The 23555-nt window shown below is 39.8% G+C and overlaps 1 protein-coding gene across 1 annotated transcript in view; it reads left to right on the top strand.

The window, feature by feature from the left end:
* Nucleotides 1–646: 646 nt before the first annotated feature.
* The window catches only part of MBD2 (methyl-CpG binding domain protein 2), a 75613-nt gene continuing 52704 nt past the window's right edge, over nucleotides 647–23555 (top strand). The window contains exons 1-2 of the mRNA XM_007121290.4: nucleotides 647–1269; nucleotides 15728–15887. Coding sequence (XP_007121352.2) covers nucleotides 734–1269; nucleotides 15728–15887 — 696 coding nt within the window. The 5' untranslated portion in view covers nucleotides 647–733. The remainder of the gene's footprint in view (nucleotides 1270–15727; nucleotides 15888–23555) is intronic.

Below are 23555 nucleotides of genomic sequence, written 5' to 3'. Positions count from 1 at the left end.
TAGGTGGATTCAGGAATTCTGGTCATTTTATGGGGAATTTAGCGGTAAAACCTGTAGAACTGGAGGGAACTTTCCAAGTTGTCACTTACCTTCCTGTAGCCTTACAAAGTTCTAAGAGAATAATTAATCCAGGGTCCTAAGGCCCGGAAGCCAGACTCTGGAGGATAGTGATACTCCTCTATGGGGACACTTCGACTCAATCCATCAATCTGAGCTCCCTGGCAAGCTACGATGTCGAGGCAGGAAAGGGGGTATCTTCTATGCCGTTAAATGAATAGTCTCATATTTATATAGTAAACATAAAATATGAGATACATTTTGTTTGTTGCTCTTTAATTGGGAAGCAAACGTAGGTAAAATCATACAGTGAGAGAGGTTAACCCAGTTTGAAACAAATTAACCACACTTCTGACGTTTCTCTACAAGTGACTCTGGGCCCAAATCGCGCGCCTCGTGGGGGTGGGGGCAGGAAGGGCGAGGCCGGGGGCGGATCGGGTGGGGCTGGGGGGCGCGTCCTCGAGGAGGCGGAGACAAGATGGCCGCCCCGACCGCTTGGAGGACCTAAGAGGCGGTGGCTGGGGCCACGCCCCGGGCGGGAGGGCCTCTCTGTGCGCGCCCGCTCTATGATGCTTGCGCGCGTCCCCCGCGCGCCGCGCTGCGGGCGGGGCGGGTCTCCGGGATTCCAAGGGCTCGGTTACGGAAGAAGCGCAGCGCCGGCTGGGGAGGGGGCTGGATGCGCGCGCACCCGGGGGGAGGCCGCTGCTGCCCGGAGCAGGAGGAGGGGGAGAGCGCGGCGGGCGGCAGCGGCGCTGGCGGCGACTCCGCCATAGAGCAGGGGGGCCAGGGCGGCGCGCTCGCCCCGTCCCGAATGGGGGGCGTGCGCAGGGAAGGCGCTCGGGGCGGCGGCCGTGGCCGGGGGCGGTGGAAGCAGGCGGGCCGGGGCGGCGGCGTCTGTGGCCGTGGCCGGGGCCGGGGCCGTGGCCGGGGACGGGGACGGGGCCGGGGCCGGGGCCGCGGCCGTCCCCAGAGTGGCGGCAGCGGCCTTGGCGGCGACGGCGGCGGCTGCGGCGGCAGCGGTGGCGGCGGCGCCCCCCGGCGGGAGCCGGTCCCTTTCCCGTCGGGGAGCGCGGGACCGGGGCCCAGGGGACCCCGGGCCACGGAGAGCGGGAAGAGGATGGACTGCCCGGCCCTCCCCCCCGGATGGAAGAAGGAGGAAGTGATCCGAAAATCTGGGCTCAGTGCCGGCAAGAGCGATGTCTACTACTTCAGGTACCGCCTTGGGGGCGGGGAGGGGGCGGCAGGGTCAGGCCGGGGTCAAGGGTCGAGAGCTGACCTGGGTAGGGGATGTCAAGAGGAGAGCAGGGGGCAGAGGGGAGTGGCAGAGACAGACTGGCCTGGTAGTAGAAGGTGCCCGAGCCCTTGGGTGAGAGTTGACCCCAGTGCAGTGACAGTCACAGTGTCTGAATGGTGAGAGCCCATAGGAGGGCCTCTTAACGGGTAAAGTGTTGGGGAAAATGGTTTGCGGAAAGAAGGGTTACTCTGGCAGGGATGATTATTCCTCTGAAGGGTTAAAAGAAGGTGTAATTCATCGAAACTATCAAACCAGTCACTGTTGGCTCCTGTCCCAGATTCATCATCACAAGAGTGTTTAATCATGCACATGTGGAAGAATGAGGTATCTGCAATAACAAGGTTTCAGTTGCTTCGTGGGATCCAGGAAAGTTTCTTATGAAGTAGCCACTTGGAATGCCTGTAGTTTCTTGGTGTTGCAGAATTTACTCCCTTTTGAAACCAAACACTGTAATACGTTGTTAGACTCCTAGACCAAAATTTGTCCTCCGGGGGATACTTGGTAATGTCTGGGGACATTTTTGGTTGTCACACCTTGGAAGGGGGTGCTACTGGCATCTAGCGGGTAGAGGCCAGAGATGCTGCTAAACATTCTACGATACACAGGACAGCCCTCACAACAAAGGATTATCTGGCCCCAAGGGTCACAAGTGCTGGATTGAGAAAACTTGGTCTGAATGATAACAGGTTTTCAGCTTGATGGTGAATCCTGTGGTCATGCTGTCCAACCCAGTAAGCTCAGGGAAGTGTCTTTGGCTGTTGATACCAATGGACTTTTCTTAACAGATTTACTAACTTTTCTTATAAACAGTCCCATTTCTCGAAGACAATACAAATATAAACATGTTATACTCAGTGGCTTGGAGGGCCATGTTTGTGGGCTAATTGAATCATTTTCAGGGACGATATATGGGTGTTGGAGTAGTTGTCTGCCATTTAGCCATTGGAGTATTGTAGGAAGGATTTCCTTTTTTCCATACATTACCCCTGGGTAAAAATACACACACACACACACACACACACACACACACACACACAAAATACAGTGTTTATGAATTGAAAATACTCTTAAATAGATTTTAAGAGGTTAAAAAGTACGTGTATATGTGTATATGAGTATGTACATATATACATTCACACAAGAATGCCATCACTACTGGTATAACATGTAAATATGAACATATTCCTGATAGTTGCTCAAATATATGGAAGAGTAGTTTCAGTGAAGTTATTTCACCTATTGAAGTAAAAAAAAAATAAAATGAAAGTGGTGTTGCATTAGAACTTATTTTGTCACTTAATCCAAGACCACTCATTTTGAAATCTTAAATGATAATTAGAAAACTTATTTTAAACATACAAAGGTGATAATCTTGTTTTGTATTTCCCCATCATTACATATTAAATTTATTTCAATAATACTAAGAAAGTTATTGTGGAACAAATGGTTACTCTCAAGTTCACTTGTTTCATTTAGTGCTTTTCACAATTGTTCATTTTTGCATATTCTTTCGTTAACAGCGCCTTCTGTTTTCTTTTTAAGCAAGTAGTATGCATAACCTAATTTATGTGAACTCTGTATTGATGTCTTTTAGCCAGTTATATGTGACAACATTCTGTGTCTGGGATTGAACTCCTTGAGGAATAAGTGACTAGTCTATTCTCAGTAGAGCATTTTCAGCTTTGAATTTCACTCCCTGTGGCATTTTTCCTGGGATATGGTTTGTTTGGTTTTGGGATGATGTATTTGTTCGAACTTACTTTTGGTTGCTGCAAAGCTTTTTTGTTGCTGTTCTTCTTGCAGTACCTGGAAAAGTTATTTTAAAAAGGCAGATTGGGCTTCCCTGGTGGCGCAGTGGTTGAGAGTCCGCCTGCCGATGCAGGGGACGCGGGTTCGTGCCCCGGTCCGGGAAGATCCCACGTGCCGCGGAGCGGCTGGGCCCGTGAGCCATGGGCGCTGAGCCTGCGCGTCCGGAGCCTGTGCTCCGCAACGGAGAGGCCGCAACAGTGAGAGGCCCCCGTACCGCAAAAAAAAAAAAAGTCAGATTGCTGTAGCACTCATTCTGATGTGTGGTCACCTTTTTTTTTTTTTTTTTTAAATGTGTTGTAAATTTTCGATGTTAACTTTTATACAAGCTCAATAGATTATTTTATGGTAGAAAAACTGATATAATCAATCTAAAACTTTCTAAACAAATTCATCCTGTGAAGAATCACAAACCAGTGTAGTAATAATTACTCTCTAAAATTAAAGTTTTGGGCTTCCCTGGTGGCCCAGTGGTTAAGAGTCCGCCTGCTAGTGCAGGGGACACGGGTTCGAGCCCTGGTCCAGGAAGATCCCACATGCTGCAGAGCAGCTAAGCCTGTGCGCCACAGCTACTGAGCCTGCCCTCTAGAGCCCACGAGCCACAGCTACTGAGCCCACGTGCCACAACTACTGAAGCCCGCGTGCCTAGAGCCCGTGCTCTGCGACAAGAGAAGCCACCGCAATGAGAAGCCCGCGCACCGCAATGAAGAGTAGCCTGTGTGCAGCAATGAAGACCCAACGCAGCCAGTAATAAAATAAATTTATAAAATTAGTCTTTTTAAAAATAAATTTATTTAATAAATAAATTTATAAAATTAGTCTTTTAAAAATAAATTTATTTAATAAATTTATAAAATTAGTCTTAAAAATAAATTTATTTAATAAATAAATTCATAAAATTAAAGTCTTTAAAAAATAAATTTATTTACTTATTTTATTATTGGCTGCACTGGGTCTTCGTTGCTGCACGCCAGCTTTCTCTGGTTGCCGCGATCAGGGGCTACCCTTCATTGCGGTGCGCGTGCTTCTCATTGCGTTGGCTTCCCTTGTTGCGGAGCACGGGCTCTAGGCACTCAGTCTCAGTAGTTGTGGCTCGCGGGCTCTAGAGTGCAGGCTCAGTATTTGTGGCGCACGGGCTTTACACGGCGTGTGGGATCTTCTCGGACCAGGGCTCGAACCTGTGTCCCCTGAGTTGGCAGGCAGATTCTTAACCACTGAGCCACCAGTGAAGTCCCTTAAAGTCTTTTTATGAGACAGTGCAACATGATTTGCTTTTTACTTGTTTATGCCAAATGAAAAGACACATTGAACAGAGTTGTGCCACATGTGCTTAGTTCAGGGCTGGAGGGAGTGTTGTCTATTGTTTGTTGTCTACCTACAAAGCTTAGTTACTCTACAAGATTGTAACATCCAGTCTTGATTTCATTCTGAGAGGTTACATTCTGAGACAGGAGGACACACAGAGTGTGATGTGATACTTGTGATATAGTAGTTACTCTGACTTTGACTTCTGCTTTCAGTGATGAATGCTGGAAGTCATCTACTCATATTAGAGGTGAACACACTATTTTTCAATCTGCAGTGTCACTGCTTTGCATATTAGCATCCCCGTATACCTGCCACTCATTAAAAACCAGTAGCTCACAAAATACTAGCCATATCTGTTAATATGTGGGTTAAGAATCAACTCTTCCGTTGGTAATGTGAACACCTGCACACAGTTGTGTGCACATAGATTCTAATAATGCTAACTCCTGATTTAGCTTGCCCATGGGAGGATTAATTTAAACAAATCTGTGCCTGTTAACGCAGGGTGTGTCTTACACTTATTAATTGGACTTAAATTAAGCTCATGGAGAAAGCCTCAAATTGTGGTAGAATTTTTTTCTTTTCTTGCTGTTTCCTGAGATTGCCAAATTCTAATAGGAAGGTATGCCTCTGGTTGCTAGTTAAGCAATTATGCCTTCTGTCAGGATTACTGATAGTACTGTGGCAGTTTGTATATGATCATACAAAGTTTGTTTTTTAAAAGGGTGTGGTTTGATCAAGCGTTGGATCCATTGGTATAGTTTCTGAAAAAGTTCATTGCCATCATATGAGCCCATTATTTGAATAATACTTTTCTTACCGGTCTACTTGACTCCTGTCATTTCTAGTTTTTGGTTCTTGCACTTGCAGATTGATATTTTTGAAATATTGTTTTCCTCTGCAGAGGAACCTTTAGTAGCTGTCTTATGCCTTTTTAAAAATCAAGTCTATGCTTAACCTTGGTGTGAGCTCTGTATCGATGTCTCGTTGGGTTCTAGACTTCTGGTTATAACTGGGGTAAAGGCCTGGGAGTCATGGTAAACTGCTACAGCTGCTGCCATAAAATATCGTCTGGTTGGGTATTGGAAACATAATAGTAACCATTTTTGACTCTTTTATTAAATTATGATGCATTCACACCTGATCACTTCTCTGGAAAGATAAAATGGAACCAGAGAATAATTAAAATAATCATTAAGAAGCAGATGCATGATGAGAGACTAAAGAGATTTCACCTTGATCTGGAAAGAAGAGGACTCGGGAGGCAATATAATTGAGGGCTTTAAATCATGAGTGAGATGATAAAAGTAGGAGTCTCTAGGGAAAGCAGCAGGGCACAGGGGCTTAAGGTCTGGAATTGGTATTCTACCTCTGCATTTACCAATGGTGCAGCCTCGAGCATGTCATTTACACTTCCCAGTGCTGTGGTTTCTCTGTTTGTAAAGCGGGTATGATTGTACCTGTACCTCATAGTGCTATAAGGATTAAATTCTAGAACACCAAAATAAATATGTAGATCCCTTAAAGCTTTGGATATGTTTAAGGACTAACTAAGGAAAACAGTTCATTAAATAACTCAAGTTGTATGGATTGAACATATAAGTAGGTTTAAAAAAGTCTGTAGGCATATCTCATTTGTTATGAAAGGCTGGTATGGTCTTTGAGGGCATGAATTCTGAATCATTGAGGATGTCAAAGTTCAACTAGGCTCTTTCCCTCTTTTTTTTTTTTTTGGTTTAAAAATAATAGACTCTCCCTTGTAGTCTTTGTTGGAAAAAACTAGCTCAGTGGACCAAGGGTCACAGTTCTTTTTTTTAAAAATAATTTTTATTGGAGTATAGTTGCAAGGGTCACAGTTCTTAATTGAAGTCTCGTTGACGTTCAGTAAACTGTCTTTCTCCATAATATTTTCTTTCTGGTCATCCTTATGTAGTTAAACGTGGTGTCTCCTGTATTACTCTTGTTCGTTTCCCTAGGACCTGTGGCTTTCTCACATAGCTGTCTTCCTCCCCCCAGACCCAGTGCTGAACACACAGATACGAAATAAGTGTTTGATACATGGCACGTAAAATTTTGTAAAACAAGGCTTGAAAGACCTCTTAGCCTTTGCTTTATATTACCTGTGATGTTGTGCTGTACAGTTATCTCCATTTTATAGGTGGGGAGTTAGGACAGGAAGTTAAGTAATAGGCTTGAGGTTGTACTGCTAGTAGGTGCAGAGTTAGAATCCTGATGCAGGTGGTTTAACCCCACAACTCTTAGCTACCCTGCTCTGCTGCTGCCTCACATAGAGATCTCTAGTTATATTCTGAAATATTGCAACATCTGTTGCCTAATCTACTTTATTAAGCTTGGTGTACCACTAAAGTAATGTAATTATTTACTATTATGCTTGCATCCTGAAGTTGACAAGGGGTCCTTTTTTTTTTCTTTTTTTTTTTTTTTTTTTTTCGGTACGCGGGCCTCTCACTGTTGTGGCCTCCCCCGTTGTGGAGCACAGGCTCCGGACGCGCAGGCTCAGCGGCCATGGCTCACGGGCCCAGCCGCTCCGCTGCATGTGGGGTATTCCCGGACCGTGGCACGAACCCGTATCCCCTGCATCGGCAGGCAGACTCTCAACCACTGCGCCACCAGGGAAGCCCGACAAGGGGTACATTTTAAATCCTATTTCGCAGTGAAGCTATTGTACCAAAAGATGATCTTCCAGTTCTATGTAATATTGAAAGGGGAAAAAAAATGGAAAATTTGTGGTAAATTAACATAATTAAAGCAGTTTTTTTCTGGGTAACAGAAGTGACCATTTTGTTCAGAAATATTTCTCTTTTTCTTGTTTATCCTAGGGTTGCCCCTCTTATTTATCAGATATTCAGATAGGCAACACATTCGCGGAGGAGCAAGCTATATAGATCTTTTTCATTTTAAAAGCTTTCACTTAAATTAGAAGAAATCACATTGTAACTTGCAGGCTAAATGCAGCTTATGAGATGGTTTTATATGGTTCCTGGGAAAAGCTTTATAAGTTTCTTTCAGAGTTGAATACAGTTGAAATGTATCCTACAGACCAATTAAAAAAAATCCCTTTAGTTGGAGAAAGGAACAAAATACAATATTTATTAAATGCTTATTGCGTAATTGAAAGTTTAACTTGCTTTTTAGTCTCTTTTCTTGATAATGCCTGATTGAAGCCTGAATCCAGAAATAAAAGACAGGTGTGGTGGAAATTGTGCTCTGATAATTCTTTTCTCAACTGTACCATCACATCTTTTTGTGATGTGCTAGAGGGATTTCTGTTAGGTTGCAACATTGCCATCTGTCCTACATCCGATTTTTGGAGTTTGACATGCAAAGTCTCACCTGCCAGAACACGCATAATACCTGTAGTAGAGGAAATACATAGCTCAAAAGGAACCGATACACATACATGCTAAAAATAATCTCCAACAGAAACTGATGTATGATTTTTTTCAAATTGCTTTTAAAATTTCATTTGTGAGATATAGAGTCACAATTTAAATTTTTGTAATTTAACTTTAGTGGAACAGAAGCAGATGATTTGTGAAGTTGATGATGATTTTTTTTGCTTTGTTTTTGTTTTACACTTCATAGTGGGACTAATAGAGATTCATAATGTTTAGCTTGTATTTGAGATTTCTTAGCCCAGCATGATGAATTAGAAATAAGTCATCAACTCTTATTTCATGGATTTACTGTTTGACTTGATAGGTATTACTTGCAGCTCTTGTCTGTTGATCTTTTATTGTTGTTTGCCATTTCCACTAAGAAATAACTAGGCAAATTGAAAAATGAAGTTTTACTTAATTTTGTCAGAATTTCTGAAAACTAAAACTTCTCAAGGAAGGAGAAGTATAAAATAGGGTGAAATTTGAATAATATATGTGGATCTTATGATTTTGCCTTATCTTTTTAGAGTATAAATTCAAACTCATTTGTTTGGGAACTTGACTACATAAGCAGTGTGAAAATGCAAATGATAGTAAATATAATTTAAAATTAGATCTTAAAAACGGAACACAGCATTTGTCAGGAATAATTATTCGTGATTTACAAATGTGAGGAAGAAGAACATCATCCTCTTGATGATTTTTGACTACTGTATCTTGGTATTCTTTTCCTCTTCTTTTTATACTGAATGAATTATAGATTAAAGCAAAAATGAATGTCCTTAGAATTCTTTTTAACGTGTATGCAGTGATGTATGCATCTCTTTAAAAAAGATCTTTCCTGGAGGCCCCTAGCAGAAGTGGGCAATATAATACAAAAGTGGACATACGGGGCTTCCCTGGTGGCGCAGTAGTTGAGAGTCCGCCTGCCGATGCAGGGAACACGGGTTCGTGCCCCGGTCCGGGAGGATCCCACATGCCGCGGAGCGGCTGGGCCCGTGAGCCATGGCCGCTGGGCCTGCGCATCCGGAGCCTGCGCTCCGAAGTGGACATATGAAATACACATTGCAACTTTTTATTGTTAGATGCTACAAGTCATAAATTTACCATGTCATATTGCCATAGCAGTTTCTAAATGCTTTCTCTTTGTTTCTGTACTTATTTGAAGACCTTGTTTGAAGTAAGTCTGTCCATAAACTATACTTGCATAGCACTGGTTTAGAATAAAAATAGGGACTTTGAGTCAGAAGATTGGGCCTTGAATCTTGAATCTTGCTTTACTGTTTTAACTTGGACAGATTTTTAAACTTTTGTAAGCTTCCGATTTCTCAACTGTAAATCAGGGGTAGGAATTCTACTTCATGGAATTTTGTGAGATTAAATGAAAATATATGTAAGGCATTCGGTGTGTAGTAGATGGTCAATAGATAGTAAAATCTTTGTTCCTTTCTCTTCACTTAATTACCCAACATAAATAGAAGCATATGCTTGTTAATTATGTGAGGATTTGCAATATTTTGTTGTATTTTGAAATGTGTTTAGGGTAGAGCTTAGGTTATACACGGTCATCAGAGGTTCAAAAAATATTCCATTTTTTCCCTGATTATAAAAATAATCCATGCTCAGTGTGGAAAATTGGGAAAATAGAGAAGAGTATATAAAGAGAAATGACAATCCTTATATAGTTCTAAAGAGAATCACTGTTAATATTTTGACACATTGTCTTCCATTCTGTTTTCTGAATATATTTGTCTGTGCACACACATATACACATACACACACCCCAACACATGTGTGTGTATGTGTGTATGTTCTTTCATAGTTCTTTTCATACTGGAGGAATCCATAGATTAAAGCAAGGATGAATGAATTTAAAATTCTGTTTAACGTGTGCAGTGATGTATGCATTTCTTTAAAAAGGCCTTTTCCAGAGACCCCTAGCCTCTTTTTAAGAAATATAGTTTGTTTTTTGGGTGTTCTTATCTATCTATGTGTATATTTTTTATTATGGGAGAGTTCAAACATATACAAAAACAAAAGTAGTTAGAAAAGTGTAATGAATTCCTCCTGTACTTGTCTACCAGTTTTAACAATTATCGACTCCTGGCCAGTCTCGTTTCATCAATATCCAGTCCCCTTCCCACCTCTCCCATTATATTTTGAAATAATTTCCAGACATGCTTAATTTCTGACATTTCCATAGCAGTGTTCAGTCTCTAATTCAACCAGAATAACCAGTGTTTTTGCTTTTTCAGAAGGTGAGTGCTTGTGGCAGTGAGATGAGATTAGGTAGAATTCTATGTTCATTCATTTTTTATTTTTTAGTGGATCACCCTGAATTTTTAACCATATTCGTAACCATAATATAGAGATAGTAGAATTTGCTACCAATAATATACCCTGCATATAATTTTTGTTAAATAAATGCTAGTTTATGGAATAAGGATGATTGGTACAGAATTTGAATTCTACTAAAGGTCTTTCATACCATTTAAAATTGTGTGGTGATTCCTTAAACATTTAAGTCAAGGGAAAAGGTGGAATGCTGTCCATCTTATCAGTAGCCAAATTGTAAATACACTTTTTTTCTTGTTGATACTTTAAAAATAATTCTCCACCCCAGCCCCCACCCCAGCTGCTAAGGAAATTCTTTCATGCTCCAATTTACTTGCCCAAACTCTTCATATTTTTTAAAAACTACTTTTCAGTTTTCATGGGGAAATAGCTTGCATACTTTAATGTTTATATTTTAAGAATTTTATTATAGAACATTTCAAACATATATACAAAAGTAGAATTATAGAAAGAACTACCAAGTATCCAGTTCAACAGTTGACAGCCTTATTTCATCCATACCCACATCTACTACCCTGACTGAGCCTTCATTATTTTGAAGCACATTTGACGTCCTATCATTTCATTCATTAATAACTATACTTCAGTATGCTATTTGTGAAGATACGATTTGAACTTGTAGAAGTTTTACAGCCATATAGAACTCAGTATTTCAAACTAGACTACAAGAGATGCCAGCAGGCGGTTCATGATTATTTATGTAATTCCTATTACTTTGTTCTGTTAAGGCTTTATGGAAGAGGTATAAGATGGATTAGTGTTTCTGGGCTCTTGGGGATTGGGGGTGGAGACACGCATGCTGGACCAAGTAAAATACATGGTTTGCATAGGGCTGAAGAGGAAAATCATTCAGCCTATTGATTCAGATTAGACTTGAATAAACCAATATGGCAGAAGTCACTGGGTAAGAGGAATGGAAAATAAGGTTGAAAGGTTAAGAGAAGACTGGATGACAAAGAATCTCAAATGCAGGGCTAAAATGTTTGGCTCCCTTTTGCTAATGGGTTGAAGTCCGTTGAAGGCATTTAAACTGGCACTTTGGTAATAGTGGTGTTTGAGGAAGAGCAGTCTGGCTAGTTTAGGATGCAAAGAGGCTAGCAAATAGAAAATCAGCCTATTGTGGTGATTGAGACTTGAGGTGATAAAGACTTGATTTAGGCAGTGGCAATAGAAATGGAAAGGAAGGATGGATTCAAAGGTGATTATGAAGGAACTGGATTTCGTAATTGATCAGAGATGGGGGATAGTAAGTAAGATAAGAGTAGATAAATTCTGCCTGGGACAAACTGTAGAGGAGGGCTGAGGATGTTCATTTTAGGAAAGGCCTACATTTAAAGTTTGGGAGGAAAGGAGTTAAGGGGGACTGGGAGCTGACTTTTAGATGGATTTTCCTGTGTGTATGTCATGTAGTTTTGAAAAAATTGGTATATATTTCTTCAAATTAATTGGTTTGGCAGTTTTCTGATTGTACTAAGGTACAAAAAGATAATGTTAATTTCAGATTTTTAGTGTCAGCTAAAATTTGATTTCTGGAGACAATTGTTATTTAAAGTTAGAGAAATCTTTCTTTCAATACTTAACACTCTTGTAAGTAACAAGTATACTTTAACAGTTAGAGGGATAGAAAAAAATAGAAAGTTGATGTTCCTTTATTCTCAAACTTTTCTAATGCTGTAGCTTCTAGAATTTTTATTATTCCCCACAAAGCACTTCCTGATATTGTTGGAGAGCCATGCTCCTTAGAACTTGCTCTTGAGCCATAGACCTAACCATCTGCCATCCACGATGCTCCTTCCTGCTGATAGGCCAGTCCATCTTCTTCCACTCTGGTTGCCGCCACCCCCACAGTTGATCCTGTTAGAAGCTGGTTTGAAGGTATACTTGTGTTTGCTCAGACCTCTGGTCTCCTCATAATGGTTTGACTGGACATCAAGATTATCCATTTTACCAAAGTAACATGAAAAAAATACGTTTGCTCTACTACTCATTTTCAGAGTGCAGTTTCACATGCAAGCAGCGGTCTTCAGAGAGTTAATTTTCATATCATAGACTGGCAGGGCATATTACAGTTGTCTAGCTCCGGTAATGCCGTTTACAGATGAGTTTATAGAGTGACATAATGGGAGTTTATAGAGTGACATAATGGGAATACTACTAAGTTAAGGTGACCGTTATTTAAGTCTTTCTGATATCTCAATAAAGTTTTTTTAGATTTGAAAGTCAGATGCCAAATAAAATTTCTTTCCTTTTGAAAATCTATAGTTAGAAACCTCTAAGGTAGAGTTAGGTTTAAAAAGTGCTTTAAATCAACTGTACTTCAATTTAAAAAAAAGTTGCTTTAAACAGCGTAATCAAAATGAAGGCAAGCAAAGACATAGTTCAAGTGATGAAATGTTCTAATATGAACCGGAAAAATGTAACTCATGCTTTTGATTTTCATTTAATAGTTACTTTTCTTCAAGGTATTTAGTGGGGAGGACAAGTTAAAGGTGAGATCACAGGTTGGCTCAGGATAGGCAGATCTAGGGGGCAGTTGGTAGGGAAATTTTTTGTGGTTGAAAGTGAAATATTAGTATTTCATTACCAGGATTAGAAGTAATCGCTTTGGGCAGAGAAAACTGAAAGTGACTAATATCCTTCACTAGTCTACTAGAGTTTAAAAAAAAATAATTTCCCTAAGTTACAGTTTGATGCTTTTAGAATAAAAGCTTAGTCACATTAAGTCCTGGTGTGTCTGAGACTGTTACCTAACAGCAGCCATCTTAGAGGGCAGACAGATGATAACTTAGTCACTTTCGTGACATACAGTCGTTTTGTTTATCTAGCACTGACTTCCTCGGCATTTTGCCGTTGTGCATTGGTCCCTACGGACAGAATTTCTGCTTAACCATTCCCATGGGCCTTGTCTTTCTAATATGCTTGCCCTAGCCGTCATCTCCTGCAGAGGAAGGTCCCTGGTCTTAAAATCCCCTGGGGCAGCCAGATTGACTTTCCTTAAAGCACTAAGCACAAGCTATAGCAGTTATGGAGAAGAAAATGGCTTGTAGCACGTTCTGAAGGCAACAGTGTGTATGACCATTACTTGTAGCTGTGCATTACAGATGCTTTTATCTGTATATCAAGTAGTTTATCAGAATCTTATTTACCAGTAACTGGAATATCTGATTTATAAGGACTTTATGCCTATTTTAGCTTAATTAAAATTATTCATATTTATATAAGTGATATAATAACAGGGTACTCTTTACCAATTTTTCATTAACTTGGGTTTTTTAGTAATACTTCACTTCTTATGTAGTATAAGATTAACCATGAAAATATTTTCCAGTTCAGTTTTTAAATTCCAGACAATGTAAATTTTATATAAGCATAGACTTTTCTGTTCCATTGTGTCTGCAAATGAAAACCATGTTCTTAACTATTCAACTGAGAGGTTTTTTTTTTTTTGCTCTCAGAAGTTACTTTGTTCAGTACTAGCCTATATATGTTATGTTTGAGGGTTTTAATAAGGGACATCATAATTTTTGGTTGTTTACTAATCAAGGGAATGTTTAAAATTGTAATGAAGTAGAATTGAGGGATAGTAGAATTATTTCTAAGTGGGCTTTCAGAATCACAGACAACTTCATAGATGCAGTGACATTTTAGCTGGGCTTGGAGGATTTAATAGTTTTATGATAGACAGGATATTGCTAATGCTCAGCCTTCCACCTGGAAAGACATGGCTGGAAGTCAAAGGTACATGGCATATTTTGGTGACATTGAGTTTAGTATGTGAGGTGTGTTCAAGGCTAGTGGGAAAAAGTCAGGAAAAAAACCACAACCTGAACAGATGGAAGGTTTTTGATGTTCCATTAAGGAGGCAAAACTATTTTGTCAGCATTGGGGAGTCTCTGAACATTTAGAACTTGGTATTGGATGTGTGGGCTGAGGGGTGGAGCATTGAACATTGTGTTTGGCCTTCTAGCTTGAAGATTAGCTGCTAAGTAGACAATGATGCTACAATAGAGGGCAACACAATAAGATCAGGTTTGGGGGTGGAAGTTTGCAGTGAGCAGAAAGGATTCAAGTTTTAAACAGTATTGAGGGTTACGTGCTATTTTATTTTGTGATACTGAGCATATTTGGAAATCTGGATTAGAATGGGAGTTGAGGTTTGTTTATACATAATTCTATATTCTTTCCTCTGCTGTGTTCTGCTTGTTGTTTGCTTCTTTCTATTCTGTTACGTTCTGGTCTTAACTGGTTGTTATCTTCATCTGTAGGCTGAATTCTATACCTTGAATTGTGTTTCAGGAATAGCTACGTCATGTGATTGTGGAAAAAGAATGTTGATACGATCTTCAGTTGTGTTGAAGTCTGTGGTGGCAGAATAGCATGGAGTTTGTGACAGACTGGGGTGTGTTGATTTGGACTTGACCCAGAGAGAAGTTTTGCTGTTCCAGGGAAATGTAAATTGCTTGGTTTTCCAGTCTTTTCTCTTTTATCTTCCTGTTGAATTATTTTTCTTTTATTGTAGCCAGTTGGGGCAAGGTTAAGTTCTCAATTGGCTTCTTTGAGAGGTATTTGAGAATTCTCACAATTCTCTTCTGGTGACATATCCCACTGCAGTTTATTCTAGCACATTTGGTTCAGAAAATTTATTAGATGAGGCTTTGGGGTATTCTTCCTATAAAATTTTTCTTACATTTCAATGCAATATGGGAAACATTTTTTTAGGAAAGAACTAGTTTAGTTTAGCCCTCTGTATAATTCCAGCACTTCTGTCATTTTCCAGCCTCGACAGTTTTTCTTACGGGAAGTAAGTTATTCTTGATATCCTTCTCTCAGATAAGAGTTAGGATAACAAAAGTCATGGCAGCATCATACAAACACATTTGCAAATGTTTGCCTTAGTTTTCTCCTTTCAGTAACGTTAGGGAGCATTTAAATATTGTCAAAAATTCAACAATTTTTTTTTTCTGTTGTGAATGTTATGAGTTCAAATCGGTAGCGCAAAGTTTATATGGGTTCCAAGTGTTGTGTAAATGTGTTGTTAACAAGAGTTGTTGACTTCAGAACAATTTGTTTTGAAGTTCTTTGTGATTACTGTTGGCATTGTGTATATGTAATACAGAAAAAAAATTTCAAAAATCAATTTGGAAAATTTGTAAGATTGACGACGTTTGCAGTGTGCACATTGTGTTGTGCATGCTGTTTGGGTTGGGATTCTGTTAATGGTCTGGGTGAGTGACCAGTGGGATAATCGGTATTCACATCTGTTATGTGCTCCAGGGGTGTACCTAGTGGAATATTATATTAGGTGACACATTATCTCTTTTTACAGGAGATAAAAAGTTCTAATTAAGTTCCTTTAAAACTTCTAATATTTCTTTGAAAAAAATATGTAAAATCATGATGTGATAATAATTGGGAGCAGAAGAGAAGGCATGAAGAAAAAGGTTTATGTAGTGATCTAGGGTAAATATTGTTGTCTTTTGTACAATTAATGTTATCTTTCTTCTAGTCCAAGTGGTAAGAAGTTCAGAAGCAAACCTCAGTTGGCAAGGTACCTGGGAAATACTGTTGACCTCAGCAGTTTTGACTTCAGAACTGGAAAGATGATGCCTAGTAAATTACAGAAGAACAAACAGAGACTGCGGAATGATCCTCTCAATCAAAATAAGGTTGGTTACTTTACTTATAGCAAATGAGTGCTATTCCATAAGCTCTCCCAAAAGTATCTTACATTGTACTGTGTCACTGGAATTTTGGTTGTCTGAATGTCCCAGTTTTTTTTTTCTCCTCCCCCTCCAAAGCATTTTGACTTATATATCTGATTAATTTTCTGGTAGTTGGCTTACAGAGAGATAGCCTAAGTAAAATTGTGCACAGCTGAAAACAACATTTCAGTATCTCTCTAGGCCAACATACATCACACTTTTGGCCCATTGGGACTATTTACAAAAGATTTCTTTGTTGATGTTAATTGTCTCCTTTATTCTCCCCCCTTAAAATAGTTCCTGTTGCCCAACAAGAGGCAAAATTTTATTGTGGCACAAGTATCCTTACCTACCACATAGTTTATACTTACCTGTTAATTTTCAGGATTAGGATTTGAGAAAGAGCAGTTTTTATTTTGACTTTTTGATGATGTTGAGGATAGTGACCTTTAGGAATAATGTTCTCATTCTAATACTGTGATTGGAGATTGTTCCATTAGCTCTTACTTTTACTGAGTTGCTTAGTTGATGGTTTATTGTACAGGAATTTAAATGAGTAGCATTTGAATTCTGATGCTAATTTAATTGTATTAAAGCACCCAGTATCTTTACAGAGTAAGCTCCCCACCTCCCCGTGGCCCCAAAACAACTAATCTTAGATAACCTTTTTTTTTTTTTTCCAGTTTTTTTCCCTCTAAATTTCAGAGAAACACATGTGTGTTGTGTTGCCACCACCGTTGTCTCACACTGACCATGAAAATGGTGGAGGGAAAAGGAAGGGCTTTTCTTCCTAGGTATTTGGCCGATGTAACCCTGCGTGCCCCTTAGGAGTGCCGCGTTCACTTGAGGAACCAGGGCGGCCTATGGAGTGGGGCGGGCATGGTTTGATGTACTGGCTCTGCCACTTACCAGCTCATGCAGTCATGGGCAACTGTATTAACCTCTGATGGCCTCAGATTTCTCATTTGTAAAATTTAGGTAATAAAATCTTTCCTTTAGTTGTTGTGAGGAGTAAACAGGAATTTATGTGAAATCACCTAGCAAGTTCCTTCCCTGTTCCCGTTGTAGCTTCCTAAGCAGCGAGCTACCTCAGTGAACAGTGTTGCCTGGTGGCCAGTGTAGGAAACTTTTCTGACCCAAGCTCTCTTCCTCCTCACCTTTTACTTTTCCTGTAGAATATGGGGTCTCTGCTTCATATCCCTCTTTTTTTTTTTCAGAATTTAGCTTAACAGTTGTCTTTTTTTTTTTTAACAATAGTTTGATTTCCAAAAAAATGGTGTGGAGGTGAGAATGCACTGTTTGCTCACATTCTGCGTTAGTTACCTGGTGGCACGGTTTCCAAAGGGGCATCGGCAAGTACCACGTTTAGAGGCAGAGCGGGAAGGGAAGGCTGGAATTGCCTCCGTATCGCTTAACTATGGTGTTACTGTGGGTTGATGGTTCTGAGGGTGTTAAGGAGGATATGAGGTAGTGGTAGGAGTCGGGGATGCTCAGGTTGGGACCTTGAATGTGTAGAGGTGAAGCTGGGTGATTGCAGCTTAAGAAAGTCTTTATTCTGGGCTTATTTTGCTGCTTAAATGTACGGAGGAAAATTACGATTTATTTTTCTGAAACTGCCTTTTTAAAACTCTGAACAGTGCTGGATGTCTTTTGAAGGGGCTTAAATATTTATGAAATGATTGGAATGCTTTCAGACTACTCTGTTGTTACCAGAATCACAGTAAAGCTGCACTAAGTGTGATATGAAGATATACTTCCTGGTAGTTATGATTCACTAAAAACCTAAAACTAACTCGTCTCTTTAGTTTGTATGCACCTTTCCGCTCTAGCTGCGCTGGACCTCTCGTCATCCTGCACCGTGGCATGTGCTTTCAAGATTCTGCTTGCTCATGTGCTGTTTCCTCTGCTTGGAATGTGCTTCCCCCTTCCCCTCCATCTGGTGAACTGCTCCTCATCCAAGGCCCAGCTCCATTGTCTCCGTCTCTGTGAAGCCGGCTCTGCATCCTCCGGGCAGAACCAGTCCTTCCTTCCATAATGCCTCCCTGGTGCTTGGCCATTGTATTTGTGATTGTTTGTCGGCTTCAGCTAGAGTGTGAGCTCCGTGAGGGCAGGGTCCGTGTCTTTTGTTTTGTTTTGGTATATTTAGTCCAAAGCCTAGCATACGGTAGGTACTTAATAAATGTTTGCTGAATGTTTGTGTATTATTCACCTCATTCCAGAAGTTTATAGTGGTCATAAATGTTTACTGAATAAATTAATATACCATACATATTTTGGAAATGCCTTTTATTATCATTGTTTTCTGAAGCTCTCTGTCTGAATTTTGGGGGGCCTGATTTATTTTTGTATCTGATTTTATTTTAGTTGAGTAGACAGAAGATGGAGTTTTTCCTTTTTTTTTTTTTTTTAAGTACGCTCTCTTTTGGAGTAACACCAACATTAAATATCTCTATAAAGCAGAAAACATGTTTGTGGGTAATTAATAATAACTATATTAGGTATTTTTTATAATAATACAGTATAGAGAAAACTGAGAGATTTAAAGTGATAAACAGGAATCTGAGGTAGTGTTTTGCTATGTAGTTGTGAACCTGGCTGAAGTGCTTTATTAATTGTATTATTATTTCTTAGTATTCATTGGTTTGTTTTATTTTTTTAGATTCTACATTTAAATGATAACATACAGTATTTGTCTTTCTCTGTCTGACATTTCACTTAGCATAATACCCTCCAGGTCCATCCATATTGTTGCAAATGGCAAAATTTCATTCTTTTTTATTTTATTTTAATTAATTAATTAATTTATTTATTTATTTTTTGTGGTATGCGGGCCTCCCTCTGCTATGGCCTCTCCCGTTGCGGAGCACAGGCTCCGGACGCGCAGGCCCAGGGGCCATGGCTCACGGGCCCAGCAGCTCCGCGGCATGTGGGATCCTTCCATACCGGGGCGCGAACCCGGTTCCCCTGCTTCGGCAGGCAGACGCGCAACCACTGCGCCACCAGGGAAGCCCTCATTCTTTTTTTATGGCTGAGTAGTATTCAGGGGTGTGTGTGTGTGTGTGTGTGTATCTATCTATATGTATATCTTTATATATCACATCTTCTTTATCCATTCATCTGTTGATGGACGCTTAGGTTGCTTCCGTATCTTGGCTATTGTAAATAATGCTGCTGTGAACATTGGGGTGCATGTATCTTTTCAAATTAGTGCTTTTGTTTTCTTCGGCTGTATACCTAGGAGTGAAATTTTTTTAAAGACTCGTATCTTTAAAGAATTAGAAATGTAATGAACAAAATAAACTTTGAAACAGGCTAAATTGTAGTTTATATTGACTGATTATAAACTGATTTTAACGTATCTTTTGTATCAAAGGGGAATTTACTGGGTGAATATCTTCAGGTGTGTTTGGAAAAATATCTTTTGAAGATCTTTGCAAAATGGTTTTTAATTCTTTAGGATTGGTGGGTACAATGGAGTGGAAATTATCTTTCGATTGATACTTACTAAGGTTTTTGCAGTACCTATTCCCCTTTGTCTCAAACTCAGTCTTAACCTTACCCTGAAAAATCTGTTCCATTCTTGATTACATTGTACTTTATTGATTTTCTTGCCACTGCCTTGATTATTTCCAGCCGCTACTTCCGTCTCTTCAGCTGATAAAGTAGAATTGAAATATTGAGTATGTTACTAAAGATATTCCATTAGGTTAATGGAGAAAGACTAGAGAAAGATTTGGAAGTCATCAACCTAGAGCTGACATTTGAAGTCAAGAGCAGCTTTCTCAAAGCTTACTCAGGGAGAACTTGTAGAGCAGCACTATCAGTAGCAGTTTCTGTGATGATGGAGACGTAGCCACCAGCCACATGTGGCTGCTGAGTACTTGAAATGTGGCTAGTGTGACTGAATAACTGAACTTTTAGTTTTATTTAAAGTTTAAGTAGCCACATGTGCCTGGTGGCTACCATATTGGACTGCACAGTTCTAGAGCTATGCCTCTCAATACAACTTTTGCTTCGAAAGCTGAATATTGTCTAGGTATTTATGCGGGCTTTGCTTTTTCAAAGAGGAGATGTTTCAGTGTTTTAGAGATACGATTCTCAACATTTTATGAAGGAAGTTAATTTCTTAAAAAGATACATTTCTTTAAAAATTAGAGAACAGTCTTTTAAGATTGGATAAAGAAGAGTACAGTGTTTCTCAGTGCAGGATATGTTTAAGGAACTTGAGTGGCTTGGTTTTCTTGCTAGAAATTTATTTTAATGTTTCAGATGTGTAAATATTAAACTGAATTCCTTGTGTTTCTAGCTCTTAACAACACTGAAATGTTTATGAATTAAATCTACAAAACTAATAAAATTCAAGTTCCCTAACATTAATGTGGCATATATTTTACAGCTTGCTCACAATGTGAATATGGTATGGAACAAATTATATTTTAGCCTGACTTGTCAATTCTGCTAATACCTTGGAAAGACTCAGTTCTTTCATCACATTTCACAAATTTGATACATTTGGAAATAAAGAACATTATGTTCTCTTCAAGGAATTAATTGTATAAGTCTGCCATTATTTTCTGAATGAATTCCCTTGGTTTATGGTAGCATGCTATTGTGATTATAAACACAGCATTGGATTCTGTATGGTTGTGTCCTAAGTACTTAAACCATCTAGCAGGTGTTTGCTTTAATTATCTTCAACAAAATAATAACAAATTCTTGTAGAGAGCTAATATATCTTGGGAGCAATATTTGTGCAAGTTGAGAAACTTAAGTGAGCTGGTGGTAATGGTGGAAGTCAGATTGGGTATTGGATAGGTGAATATCCAGTAGGTGTGATGTGGGAAAAGGGGAGACTGGAAGTAGGGAGAGCAGTTTGAGTTTTAGTCCAGAGAAATAATGATGGCTTGAATTAATGCTGTATTAGGACGTATGAAAAGGTGTGAGACTCAGGCAACAGAAATTAGTAGATATGAGTACCTGATGATTGTAGAGAGGGAATTGTTTGATGCTAGCTACATTTCTGTCTTGAGTCACTTGGGGCAGGGGTCAGTAGGAAGTAGGACAAGAAGAGCAGGTTTGGGGAGGGGGTTGGTGAGGAAGATTGAGTTAGAATACTTTTGTTTCTTGGACGTCTGAAAAGAAATTGTGGACCGCCGGGGTTTCCCAGGTCACACTTTGAGAACTCCTGTCATAGTGGTTTGCTAAAACATATTGAGATCGCCCAACACAGAGGCAAACAAAAGTATCTTGTCATACTGTAGGCAGTGAATAAATTAGTTGTGTGGGGAGTAAGAAGGAACTTCCAGAAAGGTAGTAGGAGAATGAAGAGAATGTGGTGTTATAAAAGCCTAGGAAAGATTTTTTTGTTGGGTGCCGTGGAGAGATCAAGGAGGATAAAGACTTTGTAGTATTCATTGGATTTTCAAATTAGAAGTCACCTGGTGACTTTGATATAACTAGCTTTTGAGGGATAGAAGGACCAGAAGTCATATTTTGAATGCCAGAAAGTTTCTGGGAAATGAGAAATTAGAAACAAAAATGTAGCCTGCTGTTTTAAAAGTTTAAAAATATTTTATTTGATTAGGATTTGCACACATGGTAGAAAGGATATTCAATGAGAAACATCTCTCTCCTCTTTCAGTCTCTCAAGCTCAGCCTCTTCCCTAGAGGAAACCGTTGTTAACCAGTTGTGTTTTTTTTTTGGTATGTCCTTTCAGAGCTTCTATGCATTTACAAACACGTACGCGTATGTGCATTTCTACATCTCCCCATAAAATGGTTAGACTACTCTTGTGAAGCTTGAATGAGAGGTGGAGGAAAGAGGACAGTATTCAGAAGAGAATGCACCATCAAGGAACATTATTATTATTCTTATTTTTCCTGTAAAAGTTGAAAGAGGCCAACTTGGCAGGAACCAGTAGAGTTAGGGAGGTGTCTAACCTGAGAGTCCACGTTTCAGGATGCTCTCCAGGAACCTTTGAAATGTGTGTAATACTTTCTGTTATGAATTTTTTAAAATTAATTATTTATTTTTGACTGCGTTGGGTCTTTGTTGCTGCACGCGGGCTTTCTCTAGTTGCAGTGAGCGGGGACTACTCTTTGTTGCGGTGCACAGGCTTCTCACTGCGGTGGCTTCTCTTGTTGCAGAGCACGAGTAATGCCAGTAATCCAGCTTTTCTAGGCCTTGAAGTCCTTACAGGGGATTACTGGCATCTCACTTAAGTGTGGGCCACTCTTGAGTGTAGATTTCTGTTAATTGGAAATGAAATTGACAAAAGCGGAAGTGAGGAGCAAGTAGCTGTTAACAGTAGTACAGTGAGGAGTGATGATGGCCTAGACATGTGATAGAAGTGAATAGATCCTAGTTCTGTTTTGAATATGGAATTGACAGAATTTACTAATGAATTGGTTGTGAAAGATGACACAGAAGACTCAAAGTGTGAGCCCTTAGATTTTAGATAGATTGAGTGACTGGGTGGATTGGATTGCCATCTACTGAGATTGCCTTAGGAAAGAATTCATATGGGTGAATACAATAAATTCAACTTCGAATATGCAGAGTTTGAGATGCTTATTAAACATCCAAATGGAGATGTCATGTCATGTGTGTATACTAGTTGAGAGGTCTGAGCTGGAAAGTCATTAGCACGTAAGTAGTATTCCAAGTAATGGGACTGGAGTTTATAGATAGGTAGATAGATAGATAGAAGGATCCAGAACAAAGCTCTGAGGAAGTCTGGTAATTAAAATTGGGTTAGAGTAGAAGAAATCAGCAAAGTGGATTGTGAAAGAATGGCTAGTAAGGTAGGAGAGACGTAGAAGAGGAGAACGTTTCAAAAAAGAGAGTGGTCTGTTACATTGATTGTTGCTGAAAGTTTGAATGGAGGAAGACAGAAATTCCATTGAGTTTGGCAGCATGAAGGTTATTAATAACCTTGATAGCAGTAGTTTCAGTGGGAAGAGAAGCTAGATTGGATTGGGCTGAAAGTGAATGAGAGTTAAAATTGTCAGCATGGACAATTCTTTCAATAAATTTTCTTGGCTAGGAAGGAGAATCACTAGATAGTAGATGAAAGGGATGCTGATTTGGGTAATCTCCCATTTTAAAGATTGTGGAAAGGATAAGAATGGGGTCTATAGCACAAGTGGAAAAACCACAGAGATCAAGAAAGTTAAGCATATTTGCAGCGTAATAACAATGATGATGGACCATGGAATCTATACTGGGTAGGGAGGAATGTGAAAGAGGTTATGGAAGAGTAAGAAATATGGTCAGTCAATGGGTGGGAAATATTGATGGGTTCAAGGAATGCAGAGGGCAGTCTTCAGTGAGTTACAAGGATAGGAAGTAGAAATTGGAGAGTTGGATGCTTGATTGAGATATTGGAGATGGTGTAGTTACTAGTGTTGGCAAGCCTGTGCCTGTAATGTTGGGTGGGTGAGGTTGGGTAGACAAATAGGTCAAAGGACTCAGGATGTTGGGTGGATTATCCACATGGGTACTGAGGCCTTTAAGAATGAGGACAAGGGCTTCCCTGGTGGCTCAGTGGTTGGGGGTCCGCCTGCCGATGCAGGGGATGCGGGTTCGTGCCCCGGTCCGGGAAGATCCCACATGCCGCAGAGCGGCTGGGC

Source organism: Physeter macrocephalus, chromosome 19 (genome assembly GCF_002837175.3).
Source record: "Physeter macrocephalus isolate SW-GA chromosome 19, ASM283717v5, whole genome shotgun sequence".
Lineage (NCBI taxonomy): Eukaryota > Metazoa > Chordata > Mammalia > Artiodactyla > Physeteridae > Physeter > Physeter macrocephalus.
The sequence above is the reverse complement of the archived record's forward strand: the minus strand, read 5'-3'. Positions and strand labels throughout refer to the sequence as shown.